Source organism: Diabrotica undecimpunctata, chromosome 9 (genome assembly GCF_040954645.1).
Source record: "Diabrotica undecimpunctata isolate CICGRU chromosome 9, icDiaUnde3, whole genome shotgun sequence".
NCBI classification, from domain to species: Eukaryota; Metazoa; Arthropoda; class Insecta; order Coleoptera; family Chrysomelidae; genus Diabrotica; species Diabrotica undecimpunctata.
The window spans coordinates 30,282,962-30,308,239 of record NC_092811.1 but is presented as its reverse complement, the minus strand read 5'-3'; the positions used below and the strand labels follow the sequence as shown (position 1 = coordinate 30,308,239).

The following is a 25,278-nucleotide window of genomic DNA, read 5'->3' as shown; positions in this document are numbered from 1 at the left end:
TACGCCAGTCAGTTTCTATCCATTGCCAACTGTTGCCAGTTTGCTGCGCCTATTTGTCTACCATCCTCATCTACACCATCCCTCCATCTGAGTTTTGGCCTACCCCTACTTCTACTTCCCACAGGTTGCGACATAAGGATTCTTCTAGGAGGGTTGTTCTGCTGTGATCTTGCCAGATGTCCTGCCCATCTTAGTCTTCCTTATAATTATCATTATATGATCCTTGGTTTAAATTCTTTTCTTGCTTTATTTAGATTTTTATAGAATTTTCTTGTTTGATTTTCCTTTTTTAATGCCTCAAGTTCTTTCAATATTCTATTTTCATAAGTTCGCTTTTTTCTTCGATGGATGTACTTCTCTTAGATAATGATAGATATTTTAATAATAATACAGAGGGGTCAATATAACAAAACAATACTTTTTGGTAGTAGCGTCATCCATGAATTACTTTATTTACCGGTTTTGATGTTTTAAATTTTTAGGTCAGCTGGAAAGAAACCAATACATAACCCTAGCACACATAAACCCCGAAAGCTATGCCATGCTTGAATCCGCCAGAGAACCCCACACATTATGTTCCATGTGGTTCATAGGACTTGAGTTTGCCAAAACTGAAGGCATCAGCGTCGATCTAACAAGAGACATTCAGACATTTACGGAACAAGTCAATAACCATGCTATCAATATCAAGATGCTGAAGGATGGAATGAGGTGAGATAACTCACTTTTAATAACAATTCTTTAAAAAATATTTAAATTCAGATAATTATAAATAGAATTGAAAAAAAAAATAATTTTAGAACTACAGATTTATAGAACATGACTCATTAAGCGCAATAACCAATCATTTGAAACATATTTATTAAGATGGGGATGATTTTTTCATTTAATATCTCGGTATGTATCTCATCTGGACCAATGGAATTTTCCTTTTACTATTTTAAATTGCTCTGGTTTATTTATTTAACATGGTGCAACACATGGTTTGCCTTATTGTTGTTAAGGTGGAAGCAGCTGTCTTGAGTTTTATTCAAGGTATTAACTGCCACTTGGTGAAATATTTGTACAATTTGTTTAGGTCGTTGGTCGGCGTGTTTTGGGTAGTTTCAAACTGTGTTGTACAGCTTAGGCTAGATCGTCAGCATATCCAAACTTTCTAGGCAGATCTGAGGTATATTGAATAATACTGGGGCCAAAACTGTTCCTTAAAGTAAACCATTGTTGAGTTTTCTTTGTTTGCTAAGTTATTTCCGTGGATTAGTCTGTCAGAAAGTATGTTGTTTATCAGTCAAAGTGTTGTATAACAAGGAATCTGTTTCGCCAGATTGTAGAGGAGCCGTTCTTTCCACATTGTATCGTAGGTAGCTGTCAGGTCCACAAAAACTACTGCTGTCTTTTGTTGCTTTTTGAAGCCCGTTTTAATATGTGTAATCAGGCCGAGGACTTCACCTGTACAGCTTCTATTAGCACTGAAGCCTGATTGTTCGGGTGGAATATTTTCCAGAATTCATGTGCCTATTCTGTTGAGAAGTCGTTCTAAAAGTTTATAACAGCAGCTACGAAAAGCTTTAGGGGTTTAGTTTTCGACTTTGTCTCGGGTTTATTGGGTTTTAGTACAGCAATGGAAAAAATAGCAAAGACCCAAAGAGCCACGGAAAGACAAATACTGAACATCAGGCTATCAGACAAGAAAAGAAATACTTGGATCCGCAACAAAACAAAAGTGACCGATGTATTAACGCAGATAGCAAAACTTAAATGGAAGTTCGCTGGACATACCATAAGACAGAAAGACGACAGATGGAATAAGATGATTATACACTGGAGACCATATAGTTACAAACGAAAAAGAGGAAGGCCACAAATGAGATGGTAAGATGACTTGAAGAAACAGGCAGGCCCGAAGTGGATACAAACTGCCTACAATAGAGACGTGGAAGAAAGAAGAGGAGGTCTATGTCCAAAATCGGACAGCAAGGGCTGTATAGATAGAGTACAGCAATTATTTTACTCAATTCAAAAGCTTTTGGCAATACTCCAGATATTAAATGTGCGAGTAAAATGTGGCTACCCATGTCTTTGTCTTTTTTCGCAGTGGAAAAATTAATCTGGCTACTTTTGACGTTAGTATATCACGTTGGAAGGTTAACACATTATTGTAATGTTCCCCATCCAGTTATGTGATATTTGACCCACTTTTAATTCTGTTAAACAACGCTATAATCCAAATTATTCCTATTACTTCTAACTCTTTGTCTTCACTTACACATCATGGTAAGCGTCTTTTAAGTATATCTAGACAGTGACAGTTGACATGGTATTTCCGAGTTAGAATTTAATGGAGAAAAAGTTTTTTGCAAAGCCTGTTCAAAAATAATTGTCTGTGAGAAAAAGTTTCAAGTGAATCAGCATATCGGGAAGGTTGCAAAAATGAAATGTGTTCTTGTTCAACAGAATGTTAAAAATGCATTTCAAAATCTAGGTGCATTTTGGTGGATATGTTGTACAAGACTCATCGGTATAAACAAGATTTACATTATCCTTCTTCCTCAATGATTTTATTTGCCTGAGGTACTTGTGTCTCCAGGATATGATATCTTTTCTTTCCATCATTATCGAATCTCCACCTCTTTTACCATATTCACACCCCATGTCATTTAGTAGCGTTCGAAATGTGGTATTTGAAAAAGTTGGTAGGTCCTCATCACCCTTCACTCTGTTTATTATGCTGTCGACGGTTGATGGTATGTCATGTTGGATGGTAAGATGGTGGTTGGATGTAAGTTCAGATGATAGTTCAATACATCTAACACCACACGTTTTACTTGCACACTAAGAGTCATACCCTGGATACTGTGGATACTGATCTTCGTTTGATCGTTGACAAAATTTCTGGGTCTTTTCCTATCGTTCGCATTACTTCAAAATTTTTAACTCTTTCAACCCAACTTATCTTCAGCATCCGACGGTAGCACCACATCTCGAAACTTTCAATATTTTTTATATTGTTCTGCTTGAGAGTCCAGGCCTCTACACCGTATAATAGCGTGTTAAATACGTAGCCCCTTAGCATTCTTAATCGGAGAGGGATGCTTATATCTCTTTTGCAGAAGAATTTCCTCATCCGCTTGCCAAAATGAAATAGAACTGAGCTTTCATAGTTTTTGCCAACAAGTTTTTAGTCTAATGACCAGTACTCAATCGACAAAGAGACATGTTTGCTTTGCGTGGACTCTTCTTCTTCTTGTGCCACTCCTATCGGAGATTGGAAATCATCAAGGCTATCCTGACCTTGTTTACAGCTGACCTAAAGAGTTCATTAGTGGTACAGCCAAACCACTCTCTCAGATTACGCAGCCATGACATTCTTCTACGGCCTGGATTCCGTTTTACTTCTATTTTTCCTTGCATTATATTTTGAAGTAATGCGTATTTATGTTCTCTCAGCACATGACCCAAATATTCTAGTTTTCTTCGTTTGATCGTTGACAAAATTTCTGGGTCTTTTCCTATCCTTCGCATTACTTCAAAATTTTTAACTCTTTCAACCCAACTTATCTTCAGCATCCGACGGTAGCACCACATCTCGAAACTTTCAATATTTTTTATATTGTTCTGCTTGAGAGTCCAGGCCTCTACACCGTATAATAGCGTGTTAAATACGTAGCCCCTTAGCATTCTTAATCGGAGAGGGATGCTTATATCTCTTTTGCAGAAGAATTTCCTCATCTTTATGAAAGTGGCAATTTCGATACGTCTTTTTATTTCATTGTTTTGGTCTCCAGTTTCGTTTATTGAAGTACCCAAGTATTTGTAACTTGATACTTTTTCAATTTGAATGCCGTTTATACTAATATGTGTTGGTTGTGTCATGTTCTTACTGAAGATCATATACTTAGTTTTTTTGATATTGATACTTATGCCATAATTGTTGCAGGCAATATTTATATTTGTAAGTAATCGTTGTAATTCTTCTACTGTTCTTGCAACTAGTACAGTGTCGTCTGAGTATCGAATATTATTTACAACCTCTCCATTGATTACGATTCCTTCGTTTGCTTGCAAAATGGTTTCCTGGCAGATGCTTTCACTATAAACATTAAATAGCAGTGTTCCTCAAATAGATTAACCGATAACTCGGAGCTGGACTTGCAAATGCTTTTTTTGGGTAAACCAAATTTTGAAGTTGATAGTTTGTTTTTATCTTCCTTAATTACCCTTCTACCATACTTTCTGAGACGTTTCATAAATAAATAAACATTAAAGATAATTTGCCTCTCTTGGCTATGTACCACTCTTTTATTGTTATTTTCCCTGTAAAACCACTTGATACAGAAAAACAATCCATACTCCACTATTTTACTAATACAAACATTAGTTTGACTGTGTTTTGTTTTGCTGCAATAACGTACTACAGACGATTACATGTTTTCACTAAGGATTTCATCATCTCATTCGTAGAATTGACGTCACCAAATGAGTGAGTCAGGTTCATGAGATTTGTCAGTAGTCTTTATTCCATGCTTACCGATCAATCTTAAGTTGGCTTTAGCTGACCGTTGTCTTCATATACTTCAATATATTTTTACTCTTCGTATATATTCGTCATTAATAATGACTTTGCTACTTTACAATATTTTTGTGTTAATATAATTATACAGCTTTTTATTAGTAATAATATAAAATTAATTTAATAATTACATTCAGTTTATATATTTTTGACTATTTTAAACATTTCCATATAAATATATCTCATATACACTTGTGTTTCTCGCATCTCTGTAACTAAAATTCAAATAACAGGTTAGATGCCAGGCATGTCAAAAGGAAACAGCTCTCACAGTATCTTGCTCCGGGAGTCATTAAGAGAGAAAGGAAATTGAGTATCACTAAAAACGGGGTCACACCAGAACAAAATAGAAAGAGACAGTCTTCGGAAGTTGCTCAAGAACACAGCGATGCTCCAAATAAAAAGACAAGGTTGTCAGAGGATATCGCCTCACAAGAGGTAAGTAACAACATTTGTACTTAAATTAATTCGGGGAAAAATGTTGAATATTGAAAAAAATAGTATAAAAATGTCAAGAAACAGAAGAATTCAAGATGAAATATTGTAATCTACAATCAACGAACACTTCATTCAAACACTACATTCTAATAACTTTCTTGAGATCAATATTAATTTTAAACACACGACATTGCCTATTTCTGCTACGTGGCATGTCTAGTGAAAGAAAACAATATTGTAAATAAACTCCTTGATCTGCTAAAAAAAGCTCGTTAGTTGTTACTGAGAACAAGTCATGGATTTACGTCTACATCAATGACTTCGTGACGTCACGACTAATGTGTTTTATATTGTAATCATAGGTTGAGTTTACCGAAACTACAAGCTGAATATAGCCGCAAATGTCAAAAATATTTCGCTTTGGCAGTCTTGGCATGTTTTTATAATGCATATATGTATGCTTCAAATATAAAGAGATAAATATTTTAAAAATTACATTTTGATTATACTATTTTATGAATTCTGCAATTTTTAATTTATATGAAGCAATAACGAGTAAATATTTGTCTCTTTCGAGATTAATTGCAAAAATCTGTTGTAATCTGGCAACTGCTGATTTGACGATTGCCAAATCTATCCCCTAATCTATCAAAGGGTAATTGTTAAAAAAATTTCTAATAATTAACTTCAATTAATCTCCAAAGAAACAAATATTTACTCATTGTTGTTTTATATAAATCAAAAATTGCAGAATTCATAACATAATATAAACAAAATGTACTTTTCTAAAGCTTTATCTTTTTATATTTGGAGCATAAAGCATCTACATTGTAAAAACATGCCAACACTGCTATACCGAAATTTTTTGTTCCATGTTTGACATTTGCGGCTATAATCAGTTTGTACTTTCGGTAAACTCAACCTTTAACATAAGTCTTCTCAATTTCAGTTCGATGAATGCTCCAACACATCAATACATATAGATTCCAGCAGTAATTTAAGTCTAGAATCGGAGAGTAATGTTAGTTGTACATCCCCGGCGTCTACTCCTTCCCATATAAATACAAATTCCACCACCACAAACGTACCAGAAACGGTGTGTACGTGACAAGCTAAAAGTGATGTATATGTGAGTCGTCCATTCGTTGCTGTCAAATAAAATAATGTAAGTATTATTTCTTAGCCTGTTAGAGTTCGAACATACAAGTACTCGGTCTAAAACCGTTTTTTAATTAATTAATCACTACACTTGAATTATCATTGTTACATAATATTTATATTTGGTAGATTTCAATCCAATCTGAGTTCAAAGTCGAGTAAATTTCAAAGGGGCTGTTTGGAATTCTGATCTTTTCAGACTGCGACCTTAGATATAATATGTATATCTTCTTCTTTTGGTGCCTATCCTCTGTGGATGTTGGCAATCACGTTGGTCCATACAACTTTGTTGGCAGTTGCTCTAAATAGATGTATGGCAGTAATTCCTGCCAACTGTCTGATGTTCTTCAACCACGATGTCCTTCTGCGCCCTTGAGATCTTTTACCTTCTACCTTGCCTTGTAAAATTAGTTGAATTAGTTGATACTTCTCATTACGCATCACATGCCCTAAGTATGTCATCTTACTGATTTTCACGATACGCATAATTTCCAGATCTTTATTCATACGTTGGATCACGGGGTTGTTTGTAACATGATGGATATAGCAAATTCTGAGCATCCGGCGGTAGCACCACATTTCGAATTCTTCTAATCTTCTAATTTCAAGACTCGTGTTCTTATATCAATGTTCAGGTGCATATTACGTAAAATCTTCCTGGGGCGATTGAAGACAGCTCTCGCCTTTTTTATACGACATCTTATTTCCTGTGAGTGGTCCCATTCCTTATTTAGGCTGCATCCAAGATATGTAATTTTGTCGATTATTTTCAAGGGTTCATTATTAGCTGTGAATTGGTGCTGTATTACGTCGTTTTTACTTACTATACGAATTTTGGTCTTCTTACAGTTTAATTTCATGCCGTATGTGTCAGAGGCTTCCACTACACGGTCTATTAATGTTTGCAGATCCTCCGCATTATCAGCAATCAAAATCGTATCGTCCGCCTATCTTAAATTGTTTATGATTTCACCATTGATTTTAATACCTTCTCTTAAACCATCAATAGCTTCCCTGAACAGCATTTCCGAGTAAGTATTGAACAACGTCGGTGATAAAATGCAGCCCTGACGTACTCCCCGTTTTATCGTGAATTCTTGTGAGGTTTCGTTGTCTACTCGTACAGTTGCCCATTGCTGTAAGTATACATTTTTAATTAGGCGTAAATCTCTGTCATCATACTAGGTTCTTTCAGTATCTGAAATAATTTTTAATGTTACACCTTGTCAAATGCTTTTTCAAAGTCTATAAAGCATGCGTAGACTTCGCAATTTACATCTCGAGCTCTTTGTATCAATACTTGTATGGAAAATAGGGTTTCTCGCGTTCCCAGTCCGCTTCTAAACCCAAACTGAGCACTGCTAATGTTTTCTTCAAGTTTTCTATATATGCGAGAGTGAATAACACAAAGAAGGATTTTGGGTGCATGGCTCATTAAGCTTATAATTCTGCAATTAAAGCATCTGGTGGGATTTGCCTTTTTGGAGAGAGGGATGAAGGTGGAAACTAGCCAATCTGTAGGAAATTCTGCAGTTTCATAAATTTTGTTCAATAGACTCGTTAGGAGTTTGAGTTGGTTGTTTTCAAATAGTTTCAATATTTCAGCTTGTATGTTATCAGGTCCAGGTGCTTTGTTGGTTTTTAGTCTTTTTATTGCATATGTTACTTTACTGAACGTTATTTCTGGTCCTGAACACCCAGAAACATTGACTTCTGTCTCTTGCTCTTCCTTGAATAATTCTTCCATATATTGCCTCCATCTCTCAAGTATTCTCTCATTTTCGTAGAGCAGATTGTCGTGCTCGTCTAGTATTAAGTTATGACTTCGTGATCCGTTTCCTCCCGTTAAGTTTTTGATCTTTTTATGCAGGTTAAAAGTGTCATGCTTCTGTTTTAGGGATTTCTATGCATTGATCTTGTAGCCATGATTTTGATCTTTTGCTTCTTTAATCTTTTTCTTAATGATTTTGTTTATTTCTTTGTACCTTTCCTCATTCTTATTTCTGTGTTTTCTTCGTTCTTTCATTAGCTTTAATATTTCTTGTCTTATCCATGGCTGTTTCTTTATATTGTTTTCTGGTTTAAATTTATTATCTACCACTGAATTACAGATATTTTTGATTTTATTCCACATATCATCCACACTTATGTTTTCTTGATTAATATCTGAGATTACCATGCTGTTTATTTTGTTGTTGATCTCCCCTTTGACTTTTTCTCTTGTGGTTTTATCTTTCAACTTCTGGATGTCTGGACTTGTTGTGCTTTTCTTTTACGGACTTTTTTCATGTGGAGTTTGAAACGTACTAGTAAAAAATTATGGTCTGATGGAACATCTGCTGCCGGATATGTTTATGCGGATTTCACGGAATTCTGAAATCGTTTGTTGATGATGATGTAGTCAATCTGGATTCTAATCATTTTTTTTTGGACAGTCAGCTGGAGATTTCCAGGTCTTCGAGGTGGTAATTGGAAAAAGGTGTTCATTATTGCACTATCCGTTTCCTAGCAGAACTGAACAAGGCGGTCTCCTCAAAAAGTATCCCACAGTATTGCCAACACCTCCTTTGCCTACTTTGGCGTTGAAATCTCCTAGCAGGATATTCTCTTCTTGTTTTTTGGTATGTTTTAGGGATTCTTTCAATTGTTCATAGAATATTTCTATTTCCTGTTTTGAGCTTTCCGAAGTTGGAGCATATGCTTGAATAATGTTCACGTTAACTGCTTTAGCATTAATTTTGAGTACCGCAACTCTATCTGATATTCCTATAAAACTAAGTACACATTTGTTAACTTCTTTATTTACTATTATAGCCACTCCGTCTTTGTTTCTTGTTGTAGTATCTTCACAATAGTATATTGTGTGGTTTTCTATTTCGCACTGGCCTAAATTGGGCCATCTAACTTCACTGCATCCAAGTATGTCAATGTTGAGCCTTCGCATTTCTTTAATTACGTTATTCACTTTTCCGGCCTGAAATAAACTTCGTACATTCCATGTACCAATCTTCTTATCATGTTTAAATCTAAATATTTGTGGCAACCGGGGGATTCTTAGCACCCTTTCCTCACTCCTCCACCCTCCGGGACTAAGGGCCGTTTCTATATTGACTTGATCCATTGTGATTATACTAGGGAATGTGAATTGGGGTGGTTTCCCGTTGCCTTCCCCAATGATTTTTCTTTCGTGTGAGGTTTACTCCTTGGGAATGGATATGTGAAAGGATTTATTTGTTTTTTTGTTGGTAGGGATCTTGGGATGGGGACATGACTTCCCCGGCACGGGTTGTATATATATATATATATATATATATATATATATATATATATATATATATATATATATATATATATATATATATATATATGCAAAAATTACATTTTCCAGGAAAACTTTCTGTAGCTTGGATGTATTTAAGACAGTATGTATCGTGGGAGCACGTTTTGTCACTCTTCATATTTAAATCGGTAAACAACACCGTACTATGACGTCATTTCGACCTCGTTTGGTCTCATTAGGTACGGATAGCTGAATTTAAACTCAAAAACGAAGACCAGCAAATGTCTTTAGAACTTTTTCCCACCTAAGTGGTGTTAAAACAATGTACCAGTCCAAACATGCACTACGGTAGTGGGATATTCAGTTACAGTTTGAACTGCTCTGTGCCGTTATTGCATATTATCATATATAAATATTTGATAATGGAGGCCGAAACTTTCAAAAAGTTGCGAATACGGCCGAAAACAGATATGTAGTTGTTACTAATTTCTTATTGAAGGAACTAAACGCATTAATAATCCAATGAATATCAATTAAAAATTACTTTTTTCGTTAAACTTTTGTTCGAACTCTACCCTTTAACTCTACATAATACACCTAATGTTTTCTTACAGTTTTATTGTAGGTTTCTTCCAAGAAACAACAGTTTATGTGGTGTTCACGTATGTATTAAATTACTTTTCCAAGACAGAAAAACTTTTTTGAGGTAAAATATTATCGCAAAGAGTGCAATGTTCTTATTTTAAGGCTTAATGTGTTTATTGTGAGTGTGCGTTAAAAAGTTCGTGTATATACCAAAAGGATTCCTCAGTCGTCAAGGAAAAATAATTCGTAGGCCGATGGACTGAATGCACATGAAAAGCGGATGATTTAAAGTCCAACGAAAGTACACAGGATGCATCTCTCGTAGAATGTTTGTTTGATACATTATTTGTTGATCAATTTAAGGATTCTTTAAGAATGGTTTAGACGGATCTAGCAATTTGGTTAAGTTAGGGAGTCATTTTTAACTGAAAACATAAGTTTTAGTGGAGTTAACAAGAAGTTTTGTCTGAATTTTCTTCCATTTTTAGTTGTATAGTAGGGAGACAGATTTTTTTGGTTTCTCGTCCACTAATTAAAAATTGCTCTATTTATTTTTAGTCTGGTCAAGACTCGTATCAGCACCTATTAGTCTGTCTTCTTGCGCTTAGTTTACGCGTTGATTCCATTCCTGCTTTTAGTTTTGCAAGTGTATCTGATGTGGTCGTCCTCCTGCCAATCGGTGTTACTTCCAAAATAATGCTAAAAGTAGTTAAAATAATTATTTGATGCAAAAATACAATTATTTTGTTTTGTCTATATCGATCAGAAATCTATATTAGGGGAAGAAACTACTTTTATATTGTAAATGCACATGTTTGCACCAAAACTTGAGGTTTTTTACATCGTCTTCTATTGTCAAATATGAGTGGTATTTGCCTTACTCCAAATAATTTATTTTGGTCTTTCCGCCTCATAATCGATAGGCGTTTTCAAAATACAATCTATTATTGACTAATTAATACAACAGAAATTTTTTTCTAATTATTTTTATTTGTTTAAATTTGTATACTGTATATTATTATATTTATAACAGAAGTCATTAATTCATATCAATAAATCTCGAAGATTTAACTTTATTTTTAAGAAACACGCTTTTGCAACGGTTTATCATCTTTGCTTTTTGTTTTTGTAGATTTATCGTTACTCTAGCTCAGGGATTCCCAAACTTTTTTGTAACACGCCCCCTTTTGTTAAAATGAAAGTTTCTCGCGCCCTCCACCACTTCATATAAATTGTATGGGCCTAAGAACAAAACAAAAACAAATAAGTACTACATAGAAAAAAAAAAAACATTTATTTATACTGCGATAAGATACAATATCAGTTTTTATAAAATACAAAAATTATTAATAAAAGAAATATAGATTAGGTTGGTTAGTGAGATGGATATGCCTATTCGTGGCCGAGTTTTAGTAGGTGTACAACGCAAGTCACTAGCAGCATCAAGTTTATTCCGATATGCCTGTTCGCACAAGTAGGGACTAATATAAACGGAGAGCTTCCCGTGATACACTTTGAAATATTTTAACCAAAATGAAGGATTGTCCATTATATCAAAGTTGTACTTGTCAGAGGAATCATGCAAAGCATCTTCTTGAAGTGCTTCAGGCAGGGAGTCTATGTTGACATGGAGTGGGTCAATTGACATTCTCGTCATATCGTCACAAGTGTTTGGGAAGTATTTCTGGAACTCTTCAATTAGGCTCTCGATGTCTTCACAAAAAGTTTTAAACAGTTGAGTATTCAACGCACTGTAATTCACTACTTTAATACACAAATTTAAGACAACATTCAGTCCATTTGAAAGAGTTTTTGCTGCCAAGGCTTGTCGATGTATAACACTATACTCTTGTCTAGCTGAATAGCAAAAAATGGCGACTGTTTTACTGCATCAACTACCTGGTTTTGTATGTCTTCAATCAATGCGACGTTTCACGGTATTGTCAGAAAGAGATATTTGATATAACTTTTGCTTATTCTGCGTTCCAAGAATATCAGTTGCCTTTAACAAACACGGTTTAACAAGGGTCCTCCAATAATATGGCTCTTCTTTAGCAATCAGAAGTGATAGCTCCTATGAAGCTTCGAGCACTTTTTCAGATGACTGAGCCGTAGAACCAGTACTATCCAACTTCATGCGTTTTAAATTTCTAGATTTTGTAGCAAAAAATTCCTTTCGTTTGTCCTTAAAAGAGTTATGTTTGGATGACAAATGTCTTTCAATACGATTAGGTCTCATTGTATCATTGCTTAATACTTCATAGCAACTTACACACTGATGATGTTCGACATTATCTTTACGCATAAAAATAAACCCATATTTGATATAATCATCGTTATACTTGCGTTTCTTTGCTGAGTTCATCTTGACTACAATAACTTCTCTCACTCAAATCAACGAAATCAATGAAAGTCAACTACGACAATTAAAATTTCACAAAACATACGCTTTTATAATGCAAAAATACGCGCAGGCTAGGCCGAGGTATCTTAAACACTGAGTCACAATTGATTAGCTGCGGTTATCTGGTCTGCGTCTGGGGGCGGGAGGGAAGGGGGGAGGCAGTGCTTGGAAACGCTCGGTTATCAAATCTTTCGAGCATTCGATTTCAAATTTATGTGTAAAGTCAGATGTTACAGTGGTTTGTTTTAATTTTCTAAACATGGTTAATTTAGAATTTTAGAAAGGCTACCTAAATTTAATTTCGTTTTCGACTTGTCTCGCCCCCCCCCCCCCTGACATGTCCTCACGACAGTTTGGGAACCCCTGCTCTAGCTCTTACTGGTCTGTGATTGCTTCCGACTGATAGTTTATTGAGTAGTTACATCTTGAGCTATTTGTTATTTTTCTGTTATTGTAAAATCATATTCACTTTTACTTCTATCTGGACTGACCCACGTCCATTTCCCATTCGGTTTCTTCTTTAAAAAATATTAGATATAATCTTACAATACGAATTTATTTAAACATTAGAATTCTTCAGATTATTTGTGAATTTCTTCCTAATAATTATGCAACCAATAATACACTTTAACCACTATTCGCCACTCCATCATCTTTTATATAGTATATACTTTTATATAGTATATATGTTGTGGTTCTTTAAAAATTATATTTTAAAACCAGTTCGAAACGTCAATATAAAATATTTACAATTTTGAAATTGTAGTTAATTCTGTTTAAAAAACTCTACTAAACTTATGTCGAATTTTGCTTCGCTAAATTACTGGATTTGTCTGGACCAGGCTATGCAGACATCTTAATTATTGTATCTCAATGTTTTTATCGACCCAATACTGAGTGTTTCGTTTAGCAAGAGATATGTGGTGATTTGTTTCTTTCACTCAGCCAATATGCGTTTAGACGCAGAAGATATGATCATTTGCAACAGAAATGGTCCATGTACAAATAGAAATTACATTCAATAAACTTTTTTAAATAGAATTCCAGTTTATTTCAGTCACATTAAGTGAAAAATTGATCTATTGGTTTAGATAGGCATAAATAGCTGTATTTGAATGCAAGAGCATTATATTCTTCTTTTCACTTTTAATATTTTTAACGTCCACCAAATTTTTTAGTTTCTTAGGTTTTTGTAAGAAATAAATTTCCAATTTGTAGCTAAATCAGCCCCTTCATTTTTTCCTCAATGTTAGTTATATTTGAAATTTAATTATATATAAATATAGCGGCAAAACTTTACCAATTTCAACCACTTTTTTTTTTTAATTTCAAGTAATAAAAAGTTCACTTCGGGACAAAAATTTGAATGGTTTACTCAGATTTTTAGAACATACTTTTTCGTAACAGCATATAGAGATTTTATTGGCGACCTTTTTTAATTACTACACCACTGATTCAGGGTGCTTTCAAATAGCTATCACCAAAATTTCATAAAAATGTATTTATTAATATTGAACTTAGATTACAGTTTGGAAAACAGTTGTTGTCGGATAATATCTGCTTTCTGTTTCTATCTCTTGTATATATTTTCTTTCACCATACTCTTATATATCTTTCCATTCAGCCCTTTCCTGTGAAAAATCGCCCTGTGATTTTTCGATCATAAAGTACCCTGCTCATTCGCTTCCAGTTAAACCAACTAGCTTGTATCCTGTGGGCAATGTCTCGATCTAGTGTCCTATTTCCTGTTGTGTAGGAACCAAGATATTTAAATTCTCCTACTCGTCCTAGTTTTCCCCAAGGAATTCGATGTACACAACCATTCCTTAAGCCCTCCTTCTTCAATAGCCCTTCTCCAACCTTCCAACATTTCTTTGCTCTCCTCCACTAACACAATATCATCTGCAAAAAACATTGACCAAGGAGCCGCCGCTTTTACCCTCTCTGTCAGTACATATTTAAATATGGATACCAAATAGATTTAACAACACTGTTGCCACTTTTTTGCTAAAATGAAATTGATATTTAGCCAATTTAAATTGTTGTATGCGTTCAAATACACAAGGTGTTTAATTTTGACTGTTTTAAAATTCAGTTAAGTTCTAATTTCACTATAAATACATTTTTATGCAATATTAGTCATAGCTATTTTCAAGCACTTTGAATCTAATGGCTTGTTAATTTAGTTATTAAAAATAATACAAATTCTCTATTTTTGACTACGAAAAAGTATCATATTATTCTCCGAAAATTTGAATTAACATTTTGAGTTTTGTCCCGAGGTAAATCTTTTATTATTTAATATTTAAATAAAAAAATGGTTGAAATTGGTCTTAATCTAAATGGTTTAATCAATACAAAATATTAATATCACATGTAATATGAAATTAATATCAAAATTACATTATCCCCTTGTTAAATTCATCGAATTTGGCACAGATCTTTTGACTCATTCTTTGTTGTCATCCAACGGACTTGACTAATCGTGTTCGAGTACTCCAGTCCTCTGTTTTTCCAGTTCGCAACACAAGCCCTACGGGTACTGAGTAAGTTTGATATTAATTTTTGCAATAATGTTAAATCTTGTCAAACAAATGTCCCACTGTAAACAACTTAGTAAAGGGATTAAATAAGCAGCATTTTGTTTGTGTTATTATTGTAAAACTTTTGGCATCTGACAGTAGATCCATCCACAGGAAAATATATATTATATATTCCCTTCGCTTCATTGTTTACAATTTAATGTATGAACGTCGTTGTCGATGCTAGGCAAAAAATAACAGCCCCGGCGGGATCTATATAGCGTTGGTTGTAGTGAGTTGGGCCTTTGCAGAAGATGAGACTTTTAAATTTTTGTAGAAATAGATCCGGGAAGATGGTCATAACTAGAGAAAAAATTGAACAAAAAATCGACTTTACAGATCACTTGTTTTTATTTTTGGAGTATTATATCTAAAACAAAAATCTAGGATTAAAAAAATTGTAAAAGGATGAAAGTTGTAAGAAAAAAGTTGTAAAAATATTGTTTTGGAAATTTGCATACGGGAAATCAATAAATTCTTTCAAGTTTTCGAGAAATTGGTATAATTTTTCTTAATTTTCTCTAAATGACATGAAGAAAAATGTGATACATTTTGCTATCCGGAAAATTTGTCTTTGATTTTTTATATATAGAAAAATAAAAAATCAAACCCTGAAATGATTGTATGCACAGTTTTGCTTCCAATTGTAAAATAAAACGAGGTTTTTGTGGACTGTATGACTAAAACATGTTTATTCTCTGAAATCAACAGGTGAACTGAATAACACTAGACTCTGTCGCTAGGTGACAATTCGTCTGCCAGCAGGCAGAGCCGTCCTAGGACATTACAGTAAATTTCAGCGAACAAACCCACTTGATAAACATTAAGATACGCAATTATTGAGTGAGGGATTTTTTAAAAGCCCTAAAAAAATGTGTAACATCAACAATTTAGCGAAAAAAACTTCTCGTGTTTTTGTATATACTGTTATTCCACAGTACTGGATGCAATTGTCTAAACACCGTTTTTCCTCTGATTAGTTTCTTTTGAATGTCCTTTTCATCTCTTAAATCTGATGTACATAATTGTGACACCTAAGTATTTGTATTCTGACGTATGTTTAATAATTGTGCCATTAAATTGTAAGTCCTGCCCTTGTCCTCTGAATACCATATTATATGGCATTTTTCCACGTTTTCTTCTGCTACTATTACTTGATCATCAACAAAAAGTGGACTGTATATACAGTGTGTCAATTTTAAAACTTACAAGGGACTATATCTCAAGAACAGTTTCTAGGATAGTAAGGGAGAACTAAAATGACATGAAAGGGAAACTTACCCTCATCAACCCCTTAGGCCCCTTCCTCCACAACCAAAAAAGTTTAAACTGCAAACCCCTACTTGTGATAAATCATTGAAAAGACTAAAAAACGCTATCCAATGGTGTAAATAATAATTATACAGGGTGAAGCAATAATTGTGAAACTTTGGCTTAAATGGAAAATTAAATGAGGTTTTTGTTGAACTACAAATTTGTCAAAAATGTCAATTAAGTAAATGTTCAAAGCTAATTCTTTCTCGCAATTCCCCAAGTGACGCAGGTTGAGTTTTATAAACAACCGATTTGAGATAACCTCATAGAAAAAGTCAGTTGGCGGTAAGTCTGGTGACCCCGGTGGCCACTCAATAGGACCTCTCCTTTCAATCCATTTGTTCGGATAATTAGTATCCAATCATTGCCTAACTGGAGCTGCATAGTGAGGAGAGCTCCATCTTGTTGAAAGTGCAGCAAATCTTCGATTAGAGCTTGGTTGCCTTGATAGTCTTTTTGGTTCTCTAATTCATGCACAATTAAAGGTTCGATGGTGTTTTCCAGTATATATTATATAATAATATTATATTATTAAACAATAATTATACAGGATCTTTAACAGAATCAACAAAACCTCATTAAATTTTCCATTTAAGCCAAAGTTTCACAATTTATGCTTCACCCTTTATAATTATTATTTATACCATTGGATAGCATTTTTATGGTATTTTCAATGATGTATCACAAGTAGGAGTATGCAATTTAAACTTTTTTGGTTGTGGGTCGGGCCTAGGGGGTTGATAGGGGTAAGTTTCCCTTTTGTCATTTTAGTTCCCCCTTACTATCCTAGAAACGGTTTCAAGCATTTTTCGATATCAGCTTTTGTTCGTGATATAGCCCATTGTAAGTTTTAAAATTGACACACTGTATGATCATTTCCTTCTCCACTCATTTAGAGCTTTGTCAATGTAAATGTTAAATTAGGTGAGATCCAATAATTAACGCTAAAATAATTAAATTATAAATAAATAATATTTTATACAAGATTGTAAACAATTTGAAAAAAATATATGAGTATTTACAGTAAATAGTTATATTACATTCAAAATATTTCGATCGTAATAATAAATTGATTAAAGAAAATACTACCTTTATAGCCCCTTAAAAAATTCCCCAGAGTCATCTCTTAACCGATTTAAATTTTTTAAAATGGGTTTGAAAGTTTTTTGGTCTTTTATCTCTACACAAAAAAATCGGTGATTTATATATCAACGAATTTTCTATGCAGAACACTTCCTTTTCTTTACAGCATTGTTTTAGAGATAACTACAAATTTTTTATACCAAATTGTAACTCGTTTTTATCGGAAAAATCAAAGAGTTTTCCATTTTCTCATAAGCAAATTTACAACTCGTTACTTTTACTTTTTTTCATTTATTACGCAGGAGACAATGTTTTTGATTTTGATAGCAAATCTATACATTGCGAATAATGTTACTGAAGCAATAAATAATGTATATGATTTAAAATAAAAAAAAATAAAAAATAGCATAACTCATAAATTGTTGTTTATAAAAGAATCGCACTCACCATTTGTTCGAATGTGTTAATTGACACGTAGCGAGGACAGCATTTAAGCTCGGCGGCCGACGTCGCGATGCCGAAGGAATGGACGTGGTATCACCGAGGAGAAGTGACATCTTCGACGCTAGACCGTAGATGTGATCATCTCGAGTTCTTGTTAACTACTGTCCGTTCCATAGGGAAAACGTGCGGTGATTTAGACAAGTGGAGTTCTCAGAACTTGACAAACATTATGGGTTATCCAGTTTCAACGTAGGAATTCAAAGAAGATAATTTAGATATATATGAAATAAGAATATAAAAATAAAATGTTTAAGTGAATGGTAAATACTTCTAAAAAACAGTTTCCATAAATTTTTGTGAAAAATATGATATTTTTCATTATATTTAGGATAGCAGATTGAAAAGTAGGGGTCTGTAACGTTGATTTTTCGGTTTAAAATTGTTCATGAATTTTCCACAACTTTTTCAGTTGTGACCTATTAAAATTCTATTTACAAAACAACCTTCCGGAAACTTTTCTACAAAAATATAGATCGGACTCAATCAACTCGGCTGTTGTGTTTAGATCCCAGGTGGACTATAAAATTTATATCGAAATTTTAATATTTCCAAAAATAAAACAACAATCAAATTGAGAATTGTTTTTATACTGTTGTAATAAAGTTGTAGTTTAATGTTCGACAGAATCCTGTAGTCATGTGTCAGTGTGAATAGTTAGCAGCATTGTAAAGAACTCTCTCTTTATCTGATATTACTAATATAGTTTTGCGGTAATATTTTACTTTTTGTAAATAATTTAATAATAAGTACTTATTTACTTAGAAACATTCGCAACATATATAATGCAACTAAGGTAGCGTGAGCCTGGAGTTATTGTTCACTTTAGCGTTACCTGACCAGCTTAATTTGGTACTTGCAAGATGCACGCCAAGTGACGCAATCATACGTAAAAGCAATAGTTCATGGACACGTAACTGTGGGGTATTCCAAAGTCATTTAACATGTTGAGCATGATGGGGCATGTCCTCTCTTTTCTGAAATTTTTGGTACTTCAAAAAACGGCGTGGCACGTATAAATGCCACGTTTTTGTTATAACTAGTTTCAGTCCATGTGCGCCCATTTTGGTGGTATCATCATCATTTTGTTTCAGCATACTATGTTACAATCTCTTCAATCAGTTGGTCGATCTGTTTTAAGTAAAACAAATGATAAGTATTACTTATGATAATAATTGTATCAAATTTATGACGAAAAGTGATAAATATATTTTTTAGATTATTTATATTTCGTAAAATGTGAAACTGTAAATAAAAACCAATCCAAAATTTAGTGTTTTATATTTTCAAAAGCAGTGCTGCATACCTTTGTTATTTTGCTGTTTTTTCAATTCCACACCAACCAGCTATTGTGTATTCTACGGAAATATCAGCTTTATATCAATTTTTGTCTTCCTCATTCTCACATCTTCATCACTTGAAACTTCTCCTTCAGAAGAATATTATGTGGCATGGCTTACAGCGCGGTGTGACATGACGTGCATGCCACACCGTCTCTCTGAAAGAAACTGTGTAGACTGCGCGCGGCGAGGCATTTATATAATGTCTGAATTTAAAATACAAATCGTATATAATATACTAAATACTGCTTTAATTTCATCTATATCACTGTGCAAAACGTCTCGGGGACTTTTTCACAAGGGCCAGCTATTGCGTTTTCTACTGAAATATCAGCTTTATGTCGATTTTTGCCTTGATCACTCTGCCACATCTTTGTCATTTAGAACTTCCCCTTCTGTATTCATCAGATAAATACAGATGCTCAAACTCACTATGATCTGCTTCTTCATCTGACATACCCACAATAGTTTCAATCGATTTTGTTTACTTTTGTAAATGGCCATATTATTTTTGCATATTGGCATATCTACTAAAGGAGTGATCAATTTGCGTCTCAGCGTATATTGAAATCTGCAAGTCAGGACTCGCAACGTAATGTGACATGACGTTCATGTCTCACAGCGAGGTGTGGCATCACTTTCATGGCTCACCGCCTCTATGAAGAAAAAAACGTATCGACGGCGAGGCATTTATGTAATGTCTCAATCTATATCACTGTTCAAAATGTCTTCGGGACTTGAATAGGTTCTTTCGCGAATATGTTAGTAAAGGTATATATGTAATGTGAATATGTTCTTCAGTCATTTAATTTATTGTACAGTTTTTATCTGGCGTATAAAAAGATGACAGTTATCCTTAAAAACATTATTGAAATACTTGACGTATTTCTGCTCTGGTTGTAATTTAGTCAAAGAGCAAAGGTCGAAGCAACACACTGAAACGATTCTTTGATACCAATTATATAAAAAAAAATTGGTGCAATTAGAACTCTTGTCATGGCTTCTTCTTAAAGGAACCTCCCTTCAATGGAGGTTGCTACTACAATATTGCAAACTCATCCGTGTCTTCAATTGTTCTTATTAGCTGTTTGGCCCATCCTTCTAAATCCATCCTTATGATAAGTTCACCATAAATATATAGTAGGTCTGGTCGTACTGTTGTCATATTGGACTGTACAGATTTTTAATAAGTGTCACCAGCTGTACCGGTGCAGCCATCCCTATTAAAATGGACCAAATATTTATCCAGTTTACACAATCGAATGTCTTCTGGCTGTCAACAAAGCATATTATCAGAGATACTTAAAATTCTCTGGACTTTTCAATGTTCAGATTCAGGATTTCTTTGATTGAAAGAGAGTTGTGTTTGGTTCAAAGAGTTATTTCAGGACATGTATATGGTGTGGTACAAAAGAGAAGATCCTCTAACGCTGGTCACGAGGTACGATTTCGTTTCATCCGTGATTTTGATACAAGCGAGTCTTTCCACTTGTTACAACTCTTATTGTATTTGGCTGCATTGTTTTGTTCGACCAAAACAGAACAACATTAGTAATTACATGTCTAATAACTCGAAGATACTGAATTCTTTTTGAAGATGATAGTGTTATTCCATTCATGGAGAGAGATTGAATAGTTAAACTAACTATTATAATTGTTCCTTTAGAATTTACTGAAAGGTCTTCTTTTAAACACCAGGTAGTTGATAGCTTTAAGGCATCTTGCATGTTATCAGCAATAATACTGAAGGATGCTTGCTTCTAACCATTATATATTTTTATTTTTATTAAAAGATCGTCAACCACTATCGACCATAGTAGAGATCACCACAGTTCTCTAATTTACATTGATATCTTGCAATTTAGGTTTAAACATGAGTTTTTCATGTTTGATAGCGAGGTTATAACCTGGTCAGCCGCATTTTAAAAGAAAATTGTCCGGTGATACCTTATGTCCAAAATACCTACTAAACAAGCATTTGATTTTAATAACTACACATGGATTTTATAAACCCTAAACTCAAGAATATTAAGAACTTTTGTTCGACAATATAAATTTGTTGTTTCAAAATCTATATGACGAACTCTTAGTGGTGAGAGGTCAGTCAAATCTTTGTGAGAATGTGCTATAGAATACTTCTAGAAATGTTCAATTTTTGATCTTTGTTCCGAATTAATATTCCCAGCAACATTCGAACATTTTAATATTGTTTTATTAAAAGATTCCTTGAATGGCTGTCAAAGTTACTCAGATCATTAATCAATCCAGTCTCCAAGACAGTTTTGTAAAAATGAGTTGCTGCATTCTTCTAAAATGGTCAAAATTTTATGTAGTTCAGTTGTTACATTAGTTGAATGAGAAAATAAGGAAAGTCCATGTCACGGAAAATTCGCTCTCCAAAATTTTCTTAAAGCATTTCTAAGGATGCTCTCTTAATTCGGTATCTCCATCTTGTTGAAACCACGGGGTATTCAATTGGATGGCACGGCAGAATTATCTGAGATTAATCAAAAATGGTGTTCAAATTTGTCTCTGTATTACACCTGACTTACTCTACGTTCTTCTTCAACAAAATTATACCCATTACTTGACACTTCTCACCAAATTGTTACACAGACACTATGAAGAGGTAATTTTTTATGTTTTTATTTTGTAGCTCTATGTTCTGTTATCCTTTTTTAAAACTTCTTCCTGTCTGGCCTATGTATTCATAATAGAATACGAATTTAACGATTTTAAATGCACATTTAATTCTCAATGAACAAACATACGCTGGGAGTCCATTTGTACTTCTCGAAAAAGATTAATGAAAACTTTGGTAAAGAAACATACAAATTATTTGCGCATACAAAATTACTTTTTACTTCCCAAGAAGCTGATGTTTGCTGCAAAACATTTCTAGTTAACTATATTTTGTGGAGATAAAAATATGTTCATGTTCTATGTTTTGCATTATTGAACATGAATGCCCATTAAGTATATTCGTCTATTCATGCGATCGAAAATAATATTCAATAGTAAAGATTTTTTCTTCTTAAAAGTACCATTCCGGATCTTTTTGGTAGTTTAGTTGAATAAATAATGTGAATAAGTACCATGACAATTATTATCACCTTTGTCGTGAATTGAAGCAATTATGATGGTTGAAATTGCGACAATAAAAACGTTTATTGTCGCCTGTAGCACTTTTATCATTTTCAATAACCGTGGACTCCTTTCTTGGTAACATTTTACGACACAAATGGCGCCAAATCCAAATCTTGCGTGAATTTTGGGACACTCTTCAATTACTTGTGTCCTAGAATAAAGTTAATTACTGAGCATCTGCACTTCAAGTACCAAAGTACGTTTGTTAGGGTACATTACTCGAGGAATTTAAAAATCACCAAAATAAAAACCGTTTTTTGGTTTATTTGCTACAAAAATAACGTCATCATTCAAAGTTATTTTTATTTTTATATTTTATTTCCCCTTTTGATCTGTTCCTGTAACAATTTTTTATGTCTCAAGCCTTGCAGGAAACGCGATCATTATTTTTTCCATTATTTATTTTATGTTGATTTCATGTTCAGCTCGTAAGGTAAGAAAATAAATGAATTTAAATATAAACAATTCTTATGTCTCTAGTTTTTATTTTTATTTATTATTTTTTGATAAAACCAAAAAGTTTTTAAACTTTGGGTATGACTGTCTAATGTTTAAAAATCTGTAATTGTAATTTTTCGAGTGATGCGGAGTACTTAATTTTTTATCTCATATTCATATTTATTTATTATTATCTGTACCACCCGAGAGCATTGTAAATTTTGTATATAGATAGAATGTGTCATGAAAGTACGAATATCAGTGATAGGTGATTCTACTATTCGTAGTAGGACGGCTTTTGTGACATTGTGAGCCTATTGCTGAAATGATAAAACATTTATGTTTCGTATATCTTTCTCCGTGACATTATAACTAAGAGACAGCGTGACCAAGTTGCTTTTTACTGTATTCTTAGTAATTTATTAACAAGTGTAAATACTATGTAGTTAATATGATAGTATTAAAAGAGTTCTTCGTTTTTTGCAGTATGTTAGTGGATATGTGAGCATCTTAACTTTTGAATAAATATGCCATTAGTAGATTTTGTAGTAACTTATAGCGGCTTCCCACGATCGGCGATTCTACAGATCATCGCGCACAGCCGATGAGCACGGACGGCAACGTACCGCAGACAGAGCTCTTTCTACGGTCCTTGAGAGTCTGTGTAGGTCTCTACTTTTGTTTTTTGCCTTCTTTATGTCGACATTAAATTGTCTCTCTTCTTTTTTAAGTCTTTAATCGAAATAGTACTATTCTTCAATTGATTTTTATTTGGTTCCATGCATCGTATATATCGTTCCGGTTCTTATGCTCTGGCGCCGTAGAATTCCATAAACTTGTTTCATTTTGATACAAATTTAAAAAATCAAAAATAACTTTGTCCATTCCATTTTTTAGCAAAAAAGTGCAAAACAACTTTGACAACACTGCAAACAACTACTCATGTCAGCGAATGAACATCTTCTGACTTGTACTTGTCTGTTAAAACAAGGACGCGCTCGGATCGCGTCGCACGGGTATGTACCGTACCTTTGATGTTACCGACTCTCGATGGATACGACGCACCAGCACAGACGTGCCTTTGCTACCACGGACAAGACATTTCCTACAGTGCGTCGGTGCTAGCTGGTCCGCGTCCTTCCGCAATATCGCCGATCGTGGGAAGCCGCTTTTAGATGTCTGATATTTTTTTGTACCATACTTCCCACTAATATCATTGTGTCATCGGCATCTTCCATATATAGTTTCTTCATTTTTATATCAAAATGTTTACTATTTTGTGCGTACTAACAATAACAATCCCGTATATTAGAATTTAATGTAATAACCAAGCAATCCTCTATCCTCTTAGATTTTTAAACATTAGATGTTCTACAAGTACGAGTAATCCTAAAAAGCACTGCATCAGTGTCATTGCTTCATATTTTTGTAAAATGAGTTTGATGTAATAAAACAATTAATTTGTAGTGTTCTAATCGAAAACACCTCTTGTAGTATTAACGTAATTGACACTAATTTTATAAACATCATAATTTGTTGTAGATATTCACTTCTGGATTGCTTTTATATTTAATTTCCTATATTTTTATTGTATTTCGAGCTCTAGTAAATATTTTACAAATGTTTTTATGATTAAATTAAAATGGGGAATATGAAAATTTGTATGTCGAAACCTATTATATTTTTTTTTCGGGTACCTAATTGGCTAGGGTATTATTTTTATTTAAATTAGTGATGTAAATTGTCGTGAAGTAAAATATCGAAAATAAATATTTTCCCCTTCATGGGTTTGTTTTATTTTGCCTTTTTTTCCATGTCCTTTTCAGAAATCAATAGAAATTGGTAATGTATATTCGTAATTCAAGAATATCTTCAGTTGCCTTCATTGTATGGATAATTGATGTCTGAAAGCGAACCTTTCTGTGAACCCTTCTAAAACTAAACTAGTAGCTTTTACCAAGAAGAGGAACTTTACTGAACTGCGTAGCTGAAACTATTTTGGGAGGATCTAGAAAAAACTAATAAAGAGTTGCCAGATTGGGGTATTTCCCCCCATTTTTGGAGTAATTTGAAAGCGTATGGGGCAATTTTTATAAGCTGAAATGGCTGGGGGATTTTTTGGGGGAAAATTGTGGAGGATTTAAGGGTGTCATGGTCAATTAAATTTGCGAATGTACATATTATTCTACTCGGACTCTATTCTCCTTCTAACCTCGGAAAACTTTTTTGGATGGTGCTAGAAAGCAATGGAGACACTGCGAACGGCAGCTAGATGGTTAGTGGAGAGCGAGTCGGAGGCTTGAAACTAGCTTTTGGAACCGGGAATGGATCCAACAGAAGAAATATTAAAGATAAGACAAGATAAGGTAGATTAGAAAAGACAGAGAAATAGATAACAAGAGAGATGGATAAAATTACCAAAGATAAGACAAGATAAG

General features: G+C 33.7%; 1 protein-coding gene across 3 annotated transcripts in view; it reads left to right on the top strand.

Moving 5' to 3' along the window:
- The window catches only part of hrg (poly(A) polymerase hiiragi), a 33,810-nt gene extending 9,186 nt beyond the window's left edge, over positions 1-24,624 (top strand). The window contains exons 6-9 of one of the 3 annotated variants that reach the window (XM_072543074.1): positions 483-711; positions 4,804-5,008; positions 5,958-6,173; positions 23,738-24,624. In XM_072543074.1, coding sequence (XP_072399175.1) covers positions 483-711; positions 4,804-5,008; positions 5,958-6,116 — 593 coding nt within the window. In that variant the 3' untranslated portion in view covers positions 6,117-6,173; positions 23,738-24,624. Of the gene's footprint in view, positions 1-482; positions 712-4,803; positions 5,009-5,957; positions 6,174-10,060 lie in introns of all 3 variants that reach the window. The other 2 variants (XM_072543073.1, XM_072543072.1) reach the window with 2 other exon arrangements.
- The last annotated feature ends 654 nt before the right edge of the window (positions 24,625-25,278 follow it).